Below are 13,186 nucleotides of genomic sequence, written 5' to 3' on the forward strand. Positions count from 1 at the left end.
TAACTGGAAAGAATATGCAAATGTCGGGAGCAGAGCAGATTGTTAAACTGCACGCTCTAAAATATACATTTGATCAATTATAAGGAGTAGTTCAGATAATATATTATTACTCCACTAGCGGGATTTCAAATGGACTTCTCCTTGGGCCGATCAATAAACCCAGATCTTTTGAGGTTCATAAGAGGTTGACAGACTTTGAAACAGTTCAAATTTTTGTGTCAGCGCAGGAGCTTTAATGACCTTTAGTTCACATTAGAAGTCATATGTGTGCACCACAGCTCTGCACAGTAATGGAGATGCTCCTGTTTCCTTTATCAGACCCCCCCCCCCCCTCCCTAACGTATCCAGGTCAACCGAGTTTCTCCTCCCCCGTCTTCACTCTCCCCCTTCTTGTTTTCCAGATGGGCTCATCGACTGCATGGACCCAGACTGCTGCACTCAAATCTCCTGCCAGGGTCAGACCTACTGTCGCGGCTCGCCCGACCCCGCTGCCATCGCCGGCCAGGCCCAGACCTCGGCCACCCAGCCCACGTCCAGGAGCTTCTACGACCACGTCAGCTTTCTGATCGGCCCCAGTGCCAGCCACGTCATACCCTGGGATAACCCCTTCAACAGCAGGTAAGCGGCTTAATGAATCACTGACAGCTCTTTAATTATTTGACTCGCGTTAGCTGTTTGCTGTCACATTACCGCTTGAGAAAGGCACCTGTGTTTGTGCAGCTACTCGGAGACGTCCAAGACAATTCTTTGTCTTTGCAGTCAACGTGACGAGTGTGTTTACAGTGTGTTGTGTTTTTTTTTTTTTTTTTAACAAGTGAAGATTAAGTAGGTCAAGAGTGAGCTTGTTCCGCGCTGAAAGTAGCCTTTATGACTGTAGGAACATGAGAATGAAGTTTCTTGCAGCAGGATAACACGCTCACAGCATTTTCACTTTTATTTTATTTATTTTTTTAAATCATCAGCGGGCTGCCAATCACACAGTACATTTGTATATCAGAGGCCGCAACACTTAGAGACATTTCTTTGATTTGAGCTGGGAAGCTTTTCATGATTTAACTGGTCTTTCAACAAAAGAACATCAAACAATGATACACTTATTTTTTACTGGATTTTGTAAGTTATTACTCAGTAAGAATATATTAAAATCACACCTACTATGTTATTTTGTGTTACTTGATAGATTTTCTGCTCTGATGACAGTTTTCACGTTTTTTTGTTTTTTTTCTTTTGTTCACAACTGTTTTTGCAAGGTAGAGGACTTTAAAGTGTTTAGTGTAATGTTATTGTTAGACATTAGCTCTATCTATCTCTATCAGTCACGTTCCCCGAAAGATGTACGGTAATCACGTCGGTGGTGTCTGACCAAATACCTTAAAGATTGATAACATTCAGTCTTGCCTGTGCGTTGTTTGTTTTTTAGGGTTCATTAGCAGATGATAGCTTGCAAACAATTTTGTGACAAATGACATACCTGCATCGGCACGAATGAAAATGTCTGCCGTCATGACAGGCGCTTTAAGTCATGCTCTGTTAGGGGCTTTAATTGCTGCGCAGTTGTTGGATGCACTTACTGTCATGTGATAAAGGTTAAATTTGCCCTGTGTGTGGGTATCGTGTGAGGGCAGAGCATCGTCGAAGCCTCTTTGAGTGAGATGACTCTTATGGATTTGTTTGACAGAAAATGTTACATGGAAATAAATATAGCATGTTTTTTTCTTATTTTAATTTGTGCACGTATTGACAATCGTTGTCTTTTATGTCTACATCTGCCAGTGGTCCACCGCGATTAGAGTAGGCTTATTATTATATCGATTCCACTACAAGAAAGACTTGATGTTTTCTGCAATTAGAAAGACAGCAACATATGTGCATGTATGTAGGTTTTGGGAATCATCCAAATGAGTTGGAAAATATTTATATATCAGATACAGGCACACAAAAAAAAAAAAAAAATCCAATATTGTGCATCCCTAATGATGTGAACATGCTCAGTGCAGGCATCTTCACATGCTGACATTAGCATCACTGAGCTTATATGCAGCCTCATGGAGCAGCGTTGGACTCTTTGGGCTCCATCTTACAACCGGTGCAAAACAGCACCAAGAGCATCGCACGTGTCTTTGCCAGTTCCAGACCGATGCCGCTATTATTTTCACTTCTAGCGCCCAGGTTGTTTAAATAGCAAAAGTACCAGCGTCCATCTGAGCGCCCATGGGCGTGTTTGGTCTTAAACTGAGACATGGCCGGGCACTCGTCCTGTTACACACAGGGACGTGCAGCCAACGCGCAAACATGAAAAAGATCAAAAGTAAAAAGGCGGCAGTGTAAAAGATGATTATTGTAGTGATTGTATTATTGTGTTAACGTCAACCTGCACGAGCGGATCTCTTTCTTCTGTAGAGCAGCGTTATTTCCTACTACTTGGCATTTCCGCCATCAGAAAGTGGATTTAGACCTTAAATGCACGATCCAATGCACTTGAGACGGCCCACTTTAGAAAGTTAACAAAGTTAAGTCTTGTTTTTTTTGGTATTATTTCTCTTTAATATTCCTCAAGAAGTTTTAGTGTTTTTTCCCCTTCGCATATCCCTCTGCACACATCCTTCCACACATCATTCCAGCGCTCCACTGTGCTTTATTGTCGTTCAAAGACGTTTTGACGTTGATGGACATGAAACCTGTGACATTTCAATTTCAGGAATGTATTCATTGTATTCATTGTAACACCTACACGTTTCTCTTCTGCTTGTTGCAGGAACGCATGTGTTAGAGTGTTTATCCAAGGTAAAGACATTGCATGAAAAGTTTGATCTAAAAAAAAAAAAAGATCTCACCCGATGATCAGACTACTGCGCGAAATCAAAGTGCAAACTGAGAAGTCAGAGTTATAGTTCTTCACCAGAGCTATAACTCTTCTCCCACGTCTGGTCAAAATCATGAGCCGAGTTTGTTTTGAGACTGATGGAGAGCAAAATGATTGCCGACTGTGTGCAGAAGGCTTTGGGAGTATTTCCTCCAATAGTTTAAAGTAATCCTTATGTAAATAGCATGCTTTACTGAAAATATAGAATGAGGCAGTTCCCCCCCAGTCGGGTCCTCCGTAATCCTCATCCTCATTGTCTTCAGCTTACTGTCGATTTCATGTCTGGCACCGGCATTAGTTCTCTTGCTCAAAATATTAATTCGCCCCTTTTTTTTTTTTTTTTTTTATCTCGGAGTACAAGTTACTTTACTAATCAAAAACAGCATTTTATCGCCTCTGCGAACATTGCATACCACTACATTTGACTAAATTAATTACCTTTTTTTTTTTTTTTACTTATCACATCGACATGAATACCGTTTACATGAAATTATAGAGTCACATAACGAAGTAGAATTCAGGAGTGGCAGAGTTTGTTTGGCGACCTATTTTTCTTTTTTATTTTACATCCGTTTGAGGTTATAGAGTCAATAATTTATTGACAGCCTTTGCAGAGTATACATTCTGAAGAAAAAAGAAAAAAGAAAAAAAAAGGAGTCTGTGAAGCACTGGAACAATGCCAGATAAGAAAGGCTTCTAACAACAGTGGCGAGTGTGACGCCGAGTTGTGGAGTATCTGATGTCTAACGGTACAGAAATGAGAAACAGTTAGAGGTCGTTCCCGTCCTTCTATTTCTTTTTTTCTTTTTTTTTTTCTAAGAAAGCCGAGAGAAAGGGAGCAGATTTCAGCGTGCGGTCAGGTTTTTACAACCCCGGCAGTAAACTTGTCCCGCGTACAGCACGGAGAGTAAAACATGTGTTGTGGTGTCGTCCCCCGCCCCCCTCCCCCACCAGCCGTATCACATGGCCCCACACAAGTGTCCCACTGGGTTTTCAGATGGTGTTTTTATTTTAGTTTTTATTTTCCTCCAGCCAGTGTGGAACAATGATAGATAAGAATGCACGAATTACATGATTCATTTCTTGGGAGGAGGGGTGGGGGGTTTCAGCAGATGCTGCGACTTGGCGTTCGGTTCTTCCAGCGTCCATCTTGCCTCTCCAAAGATTAATAGAGACACGGGGAAGAGAGAGTGAACCTTCGCCGAGTCTCTTAAGTGGCCTTGTTCTTTGAGCCGGTAAATAAACGATGGGAGATGCTTGTGCCAGACTTAGAGCGGGGAAGGGAAATAAGAGAGGGGCTGAAGCTGTTGATCATCGCTCTCATGTACGTAATGACCCGCAGATGAAGTGGCAAAATAGGACATATTTTTTGGCCCGCTCGTGACAAATGCGGGGAAAACACTTTATGAATTCACTTTCTGTGGTTGAGAAGTGTCGGATGATTACACGTTGACGTAGAAATATAGCGGGGTTTTTTCACCTCTTACCTTCAAACAAAAGGCCTTCACTTGAGAAATTGCTTAAGAAAACAAAAATGAGAATTTGGTGTTAGACAAGACCTACTGAATAATGGCAGAGGAGATGTGAGGCTTTAATACCGCATTAATCTTCTGTGTCTGTGATTTATAAATCGAAAATACGGTTTTTTGGGTTGTTTTGTTTTTTTAAGTGAAAGCAGCGGAGGAGATGCTGGAAGGTGGGGAACCTTTTGACCAGAAGCAAATCCATTTACCAGCAGGGTAAAATCTGAGTGGGGGAAAGTGAATGAGTAATGCTCTCCCATGCTAGACTAACTACCACAGTGGTGCCCTGAAGTGAAGCATTTAACTCCCCCGCCATCCCCCCACCCCCCTCTACCTGCTCCAATGGCTTTGCTGTTTGGCCAGCTGTAGGAGGTGGGTTATTCAAGGCAGCCACCAGGTGTGAATGGAGGTAAAAATACTGGTGGAGACGACGGACTGTGCTCACAAGAATCTCCCCTCCTGTTTTTTTTTTTTGTAAGCGGTGACATCCTCTATAGACCTTCACATTTTGACTTTTCTCTGCCTAACGTTTGAATTTTTTTTTTTTGTATTCAAATGCCATTGTCCATTCACATCCAAACTCCTCCTTTATGTCTCTGCATTGCTTTTCTTTACTTCAAAAATCCTTTTTCAGTTTTTCTTTGTCTTTTTTTTGTTTTTGGTGGCACTTTGCCTCCAGCGTTGCATTTTGTTGTTCTGTATTCCTATAAAGTGCCTCTTGACACGTAAGCCGCAGAGCTCTTCAACTTCTCGCATCAAGAGGATATCTGTTACCGAGTTGAAGAGCTTGTTCGAAACACAATTTGTGTTGATACATTATCTTTCATCGCGGGTATTACCACAGACATTTATCACACGAGTGACATTGACAAAAAGCTTCTTTTTTTTTTCTTTCTTTTTTGCAGGAAAAAAATACTCTACAGAACAATCCCACGTATATCAGACACAATTTAGGGGAAATTCGTAGTTCAGCAAGGTCAGACTGATAACAATACCGTGATACTATACTGCACTCATGAATCTCATTTGATAGCCTCACCGCTGGGAGGATTGTACACCTCATTTACCAAGTTGACTTTACTTAGCAGACTGATAATTTAACTGTGAATCTTGATGGCCAGACAATATGCTGTGTGTTTACACTCTTTTAGCTTTTATGTCCTCAGTTTTCTGTGACGGCCTCAAATTGAAACGCCTTTTTGAGCCATACACAGCAGTGTGTGTTGCATCTTGTCATAATAAATGTTTAAAAATGTGGAAAAACAGGGTTTAAGTGAGCGGAGAAAAAAATTAAAAAAAAAAAAAAAAAAAAAAAGCGTCAATTTCTGTGTCCTTGTGGGATATAAATGCTGCAATACATGTGCAAGACACTGCAAAATCCGAGCAGAAAACCCTTACCCCGCTGAATTATGGGTTCCTAACAGCAGTGAACAGACAGAGAGGGGATCTGTAAAGTGGCATTTCCATGAGTAACAACCGCTGACATATGTGTGTGTGTGTGTGTGTGTTCCTCACGGTCAGTTAATCATACCTCTCTGCTCCCGCCGCCAGCAAACGGGACGACAGTTTGTTAGCAGCGCTGATGCAGCGGCCGCTTGTTGACGCCGGCTGGCATTGTTTGTTTACTTGTCTCTTTCTGTGTTTGTTTGCCCCCGCACAGTCTGGCATCAGTCATCCGGGGTCAGGTCCTAACGGGAGACGGGACACCGCTGATTGGAGTCAACGTGTCTTTCCTGCACTACCCGGAGTACGGCTACACCGTCACGCGGCAGGACGGCATGTAAGAGGGGGTCTCTGTGCGCACATGCATCAGTGGGTGCAGCATGCGGGGAGACACGGCGATCCATCTCCATTTATCAGCGCTGATTTACATGTCCAAGTAAACAGAGGAGGATTCTCACTGGCAGCTCAGTCCTCGGCTTCAACCTGTGCCCTTGCAACGATTTCTTTGTGACATGCACCGCTGTCCCCCGGACCAGTGTGGAAAAACGCAGAGAAAAGCTGTCGCAACGGAGGGAGAATCGTCCTGGCAGTTGTCCAAAAAGCGCTCGAAACAAATCGAAACAGCAGCACATTGTGCCCGCGAACAATTCCTCATGCAAATGTCACAGTGGTGGAGGCCATTTTGAACCGAGCTGTTTAAAATGCATTGAATCAGCGAGGGTAGAATCAATCTGCCCGCGGTGTAGTAAAACATGGGATTACTGTCTGACCTTCTCCTGCTATTACCGCAGACGGGTTCTTAATAATGGCAGTGCAAACACATACAAGACATGTGACATATTTTACTGGGAGGGTTCACCTCAGGTAGGAGCTTTATTATTACAGATGGTCATCCGAGATTACAGACCCGGGCCTTCGTTAAAAAATTCGACGGACAGAGGCCATGTTTATGTGTTGCCGGTGTGGAATAAAAAGCTTATTGAGTGGCAAAGAATTGTACAGCTGTTGTTATGAATCACAATCCTCGGGTCCCCAGATAGCTGAGGATTAGCTGATTTCTTCAGATATTCCGCCCTGTAACTCTTCTGACAAGGAGCGTGATAAATGGTCGGGGATAATCACACTTGGTTGGCCAACAGATCCGCTCAGTGTGTTAAGAAGGAGTGGGGAGGAGCGGGTCTGCGTGTGTGTGCGTGCGTGTGTGTGTGTGTGTGTGTGTGTGTGTGTGTGTGTGTGTGTGTGTGTGTGTGTGTGTGTGTGTGTGTGTGTGTGTGTGTGTGTGGGAGGGGGGTTGGGGGTGTGGGGGAGGAGGCAGCATCAAAGCCCGGCCTCTTGCAGCTGTGAGCTCCTCACTGCCCAAAGTGGGGAGAGAGCTTGAGAAGGAAGCTGTTTTAGGTCAGCTGCACAGCTTGGCTGTTGACGTGCGCATGTGCGTGTGTGTGTGCATGTGTGTGCGCGTGTGTGCGTGCGTGTGTGTGTGTGTGTGTGTGTGTGTGTGTGTCATTGTGCGTGTGACTGCATGCGATGTCACCACACAGATGCTTTACCCCCTGGGTAGTGGAGCTCGCCGAATATATAGAGCAGCACTTCAAAGACTCGCCCTTCATTTCCAAACCAGTAACTTTTCCCTGAGTAATGTCGTACTAATTAAAACCAGTTCACCACAGAAAACTCCCCAGACTCAACACTGCGAACCAAATTCAACCATAAAGTGTCTTCTGAGACCTTGCGTGGGTGAACAAAAGTCATAAATTAGATTCAGTGAATGATAATACAGTAAAATATGGAGGCTGAAAAGTGGGGAGACCGCTTGATCGGGAAAAGTTTTCCCTTTCAATTGAAAAAGGATTATCAGGCGAGTCCTGAAATACATATTTATTGTGCTGCCTTGCACCACAGGGGAAAGTTTCAAAATTACACCAATCGATTTTTTTTTTTTAGCCATCATTCTTTTCGGTAGGAAACAAAACCAAAAAAAAAAATCACTGAGATAATGGTAACGATGAGATCTGGGAATGTGACAACATTGTTCAGAAGATTTCAAGTTTCCTTGGACGTACTGTTGCTTCCTCTTGCAGTGATTTCTTGGGGAAAATCACTTGTGCAAATTCTTTGGGTCTCGCTTTATCTTCGAACCAAGCGGTTCGTTGGTGAAACAACTGACTTCGCAACTCGTCTGATTATCTTTTCCCGTCGGCTTTTGATGTTAAAATGCTTTCTCATTATTGCTTTGATGAGGAGTGTCTAATGTTATCACAACCAATAGAAATGAAGCCAAAACTGTTCAAATAAGAAGGTTTAGCAGATACTTCTGAACCTTTATATTTAGATCATCACTCTACAGTGTTTTTGTTTGCGTTTTTTTAATCTATATTTCCATGTTTTCACTATATTATAAGGTATGACCTCTTGGCCAACGGCGGTGCCTCTCTGACGCTGAGTTACGAGCGCGCCCCGTTCCCCTCGCTGCACCGCACGGTGTGGCAGCCCTGGAACGTCTTCCACGTGATGGACACGGTGGTGATGAAGCGAGAGGAGAACGACATCCCCAGCTGTTACCTGACCGGCCTGATCAGGCCCAACCCCCTCATCCTGGCCACGCCCCTCTCCACTCTGTACAAGACGTCACCGGAGGACAGTCCCATCATCCCCGAGACGCAGGTGAGACGGCTGCCGCGGGGGCGACCTGAGGACATCGCATTACTTTTATGGCCGATCCCACATTTCAGCTCCTATCTGATACTTTTGAATGACTTTAATAATTTGACTCGTGTTTGATCGCAGCGTTGCAGGCTGCGGCGTTGCAAATACACAGGCGCGGAGAAACATTAATGCTGTTATCTTCCTTTACCACTGCTTTTCTTGCTTATGTTAAACAGTCAGATTTGACTTTCACTTCGCCTTTGGGCTTTGATTGAATAGAGCCATCTCCCCGAATACTAAGCCATAAATTGTCTCGCAGAAACACTGATTTCTTAGGGCACATCACATGGAGGCTACATGCCTCAGGATTTGTTTTGTATCCATTTGGCCCAAATCAGTGTTGAAAATCCCTCAATGCAAAATGGGACTCTGCACGTTTTACAGTTCAAACGGGTTAGAAAATGAAGAAAAAAAAAATGGCGAGGGTAGGAATCCAAATGGGTTGGTCAGTGTGAGTGTTGTGGTCATCTGATGTGCGACCTGGTCAAGAACTGAGACGCTGTAAGAGAGAGAGAGATTAAAACATTTACTTGAGTTGTGTTGTCTCCCACGGACTAATAGTGAAGAATTCAGTTACTATCTGTGAAGTTAGCTTACTTTGCAGAGAGAATATTGTAGTCTGTGATATGGCATTTAAAAACGGTCTTTTGTTTATTTTGACTGCTTAATGTTTCATTGTACTAAATAGAATACAACATAATTATCTAGCAACAAAAAAAAATGCTCCTATAGGGCAACAAAGATTTGTTGTGACCTTAAGTTTACTGTAGAAATTCCGATATATTATATTATTATACGGTACATCACATATATTTTATTTATTATTTATTGCTGTGGTTCTTAACTGGTGGGTGCCATTGGTTGGCGTGAAAACAAAAAGTCGAAGGAGAAAAAATTTGAGCTTTTTTTTTTTTTTTTTTCCTGAAGTCTACAAAATGTCTACTTGTCTTGACAGTAACTACCAAAACTAACAATGTCACAATTGTAGTTTGCTTTCACTCGGGCATTTGTAAACAGATTTAGGGTTCGATACGTTTTTCTTTTTTATTTAATGAAAGAATACTCTGCCCTATTAGCTTATACAGTTTGATTTATATTCTTAAAACTTAATAAGTGTCACCAGACAAGTCTGCCTTTACTTAATTGGGTTTTTAGCCCTAATTGCACTTTTGTTACACTTTTCTTTTTGTTCATTTCATATTTTTAAACAGTGCACGATGGCATTGTTCTTCACTCTGCTATTTTTCGCTCAATAATTTTAAGCGGCTCAAAACATTTCAAAGATTTGCGTCAAGACTCTATGGCTAAAGAAAAACGCGGCTCCTTAAGCTGTACCAGTTGAGAACCACTGATTTACCGTGATTGAAATCATTCTCTTTATTAAATACAGACTCTTGTTACTGCTGTCAACTGTGTTACTTAAGTCTCTGCTTCACGCTGTGGTTTTGGCACCGCTCTGACTGCTAATTAAAATCATAGGTCCTTCACGAGCAAGTGGCCATACCGGGCAGCGACCTCAACCTGGTCTACCTGAGCTCCAGGGCAGCTGGCTACAAGCCCATCCTCAAGGTGCTCCTGACCCAGGACCGCCTCCCCTTTGGCCTGATGAAGGTGCACCTGATGGTTGCCGTCATGGGCCGTCAGTTCCAGAAGTCCTTCCCTGCCTTCCCCGACCTCTCCTACACCTTCCTCTGGGATAAAACAGACGCCTACAATCAAAAGGTCTTTGGCCTAGCAGAGGCTGTGGGTGAGTTCCTGCTGTGAAGCTGCTGCCTACTGAAGATGTTGTGTAAGCTCGGCCCCACCGGTAGATAGTCGTGCTACCTTCATGCAGTGAACCCTGGTCCAACTCCTGAAGATTGATTTTCACTTTTTGTAAATTTAGTCCGGCGCTGCTTTTGTTACCAGGCGCAATAAAGATTTAGCAGCTGGTGTGAAATCTTGAAATCCCCCAGTGCTGCATTTTTTTTGAAGGCCATTGCTCATTTCGCTGACTTCTTTGTTTTGCATGTATGATATTTCAGCAGCTGTGCACGAAGTAAAATATTGCCTGTGAGGCAGCAACCTCAAAAACTTAAGCAAGGAGCCGCGGCATTGACTGGTGGAAAGCGAAATGACAGAATCTTTTGACCAGATCACACGTAACAGAATATTTTAATTATGATTGTTTAAACTAATTTAAGTGTCGTTTTAAGGATTTTACTGTATTCATTGTTCTTATGGTCTTGTTTCACAGAATGACGTGCAGTAGCACATGCATTCTAATATTTTGCGGCAAATTCTGTTACAGAGAAAAAAAAACCTCACAACCGCGACAATCAAAGGGATCCGTCCATGTCTTATGGCCGTAACCATATCACAGCATATTGCACTGTAATGTTCTCCATCTGAACCGTTTATTGTTTAAATAACTCGCGCCACTTTACACGCTATTTTCGCGTTGTGGTTTATTTGCTTTTACACAAGATAAAACAGACAAATGAGAGGAGAGCGCATAAAATCCAAACAGTGCAGGTGAGACACAGAAACCCCCATGGGTCTTCTAAAATCATCCCAGCTGGAGAAAATTACAGTCAGCAGAAGCCGGCGAACACGGGAAAAACAGCCCCGACGTGTGCTGAATGTCTTACAAGCCTCATTGCTGCCGTAAGTGTCAAGTAAGGAGGTTGCAACCTTGCTCACCGTGTTCATCCGCTGTCATTACTTTCAGTGTCGGTGGGGTATGAATACGAGTCCTGCCTTGATGTGGTGCTCTGGGAGAAGAGGACGGCCGTGTTGCAAGGCTACGAACTGGATGCCGCCAACATGGGAGGCTGGATGTTAGACAAACACCACGTATTGGACATTCAGAATGGTAAGACATGCTCGTATATAGACTGTGTGTGTGTGTGTGTGTGTGTGTGTGTGCGTGTGTGTGTGTGTGTGTGTGTGTGTGTGTTTGTGTGTGTGTGTGTGTGTGTGGCTGTGGGGCAGAGATACGTGGCCTCTTTGGGTTACAGGCAGGTGGTCTTTACCCTGAATCACCGCAATAAATACTTGAATCAAAATGAAATATGGTTCGTCATCCCATCTGCAGATAATAGAGGAGAGTTTTGAAGGGCCGATCATTCACAGTAATGACTGAATAAATCAGCGAGTAAGTCACCAGGGTGCACGGCGCGCCACGGTTCCACAGCACTCAGCTATTTTGGGAAGAAGTCGGCCTTTTTGCCCGCTCGTGAGAGGCCCCGCGTTTTTTTTGATGAACAGGCGTCATGTTTAATTCCCGCATTAATTCAATAAACTTAATTAATTTCCTGCTCCGTCATCAATCAGATTCTGTTTAATCGGCGGGTGCAATAAATGGACATGAGTTTGTCTTTGTCGCGCCGCCGCGGAGACGTGAGGAAGTGAAAACATACATAAAGTAACGATCAAATACACAGTCACCGCTGGGTTACAGCACCACGAGGTCACTCTGTAATCTGGAGGATTCAGGCAGCGCGCTATTAAAGGGGTTTCAGTGTGTTACCACTGTTTGAGGCAGTAATATGACTGCAATTATTAGAAGTGCGCCTCAGGGTCTCGGGGTAGTCGACATTGTCACTTCGCTACAACGCTGTTTTGACATTAAACCCACTCCGGCTCTCGATCATTGTTCCAGTTGTCCAACACAATTTGTGTCCCTTTCATCTGAAAAATACTCAAGGTCAGAACTTAGACTCACACTGTCTGACTGCTGTTTGTGACTAGGTATTTTGTTTGAATAGGCCTTGTATGAATCCTCAGTTGTTTTGTCTTTTTGTTTATCTCATTTTGGTGGGTTTTTAATATTTGGACGTTGCTCATTTCTAAAGTATGGTTTAAGCTCTTTAGGAAAATAATTTTATCCCTTTCGAGTCCCAGATAAATTATACATGACTCACTTTCAAAGAGCATAGAGAAATTAATAAAGGATTCCGTCTGTTTTATTGGCAAACAACGCAATATGTTAGAGTGCACTAACAACAAATGCATCTCGGAAATCTTCTGGTAATAGTTTTTCTGGTTGTCATTGGATTCTTGTGTCTTCAAATCACAGAGCAACGTGGTGTTTTTGGAATTGACTTTTTTCTACCGAGTTTGATGTTTCTTGACAGGGATGTTTCAGATTGAAGATGGTAGAGGTGCAGGTCAGTTTAAGTTCAGTGTGATATATAACGATGCAGACTGAACTGTCCTGGTGGGGTCTTTTTTTGAACTTCTTTCATATTTTAAGCCATCATCAGGTTCCTAAAGGGCAATGTCCTGGGAAAAAAAAAATAAAAAAAAAAGAAACCAAATTCCATTAATTTCAAACAGACTTTTAAATGTAAATCTTCATTTAAATGTAGAGGCTCAGCAATAAATTGTCAATCTAGTTTTTTCATCATTAACAATTTCTGTAGCCCGGTATTGCCAGACCCAACTTCACAGCAGGACCAGAGCCTGGCCACAGTAGTTGCATCCTAATGGGCTTGTACCTCGGGTTAATTGAAACTGTTGGAGCAGCTGTATTTTGTCGGCTGAAACTTACCAAGCTTGAAACGACAGAGACTCTCCCCAAATGTTAGCATAGTGCAACGCCATGTGGGGAATTGAACATTAAATTAATTTTATTCTTAAATCCTCAAAACCTGCTGGCATTGTTTTTAAA

The 13,186-nt window shown here is 43.0% G+C and overlaps 1 protein-coding gene across 11 annotated transcripts in view; it reads left to right on the forward strand.

Annotated features, from left to right (window-relative positions):
* LOC138211068 (teneurin-3) overlaps positions 1-13,186 on the forward strand; it is a 185,607-nt gene that overhangs the window by 144,300 nt on the left and 28,121 nt on the right. For all 11 annotated transcript variants that reach the window (XM_069170649.1, XM_069170650.1, XM_069170651.1 and 8 more), the window contains 5 exons: positions 402-618; positions 6,047-6,166; positions 8,229-8,490; positions 10,012-10,279; positions 11,243-11,386. In XM_069170649.1, coding sequence (XP_069026750.1) covers positions 402-618; positions 6,047-6,166; positions 8,229-8,490; positions 10,012-10,279; positions 11,243-11,386 — 1,011 coding nt within the window. The remainder of the gene's footprint in view (positions 1-401; positions 619-6,046; positions 6,167-8,228; positions 8,491-10,011; positions 10,280-11,242; positions 11,387-13,186) is intronic.

Source organism: Embiotoca jacksoni, unplaced genomic scaffold (genome assembly GCF_022577435.1).
Source record: "Embiotoca jacksoni isolate LCO1_2020_lvr unplaced genomic scaffold, fEmbJac1.0.p SCAF_5, whole genome shotgun sequence".
NCBI classification, from domain to species: Eukaryota; Metazoa; Chordata; class Actinopteri; family Embiotocidae; genus Embiotoca; species Embiotoca jacksoni.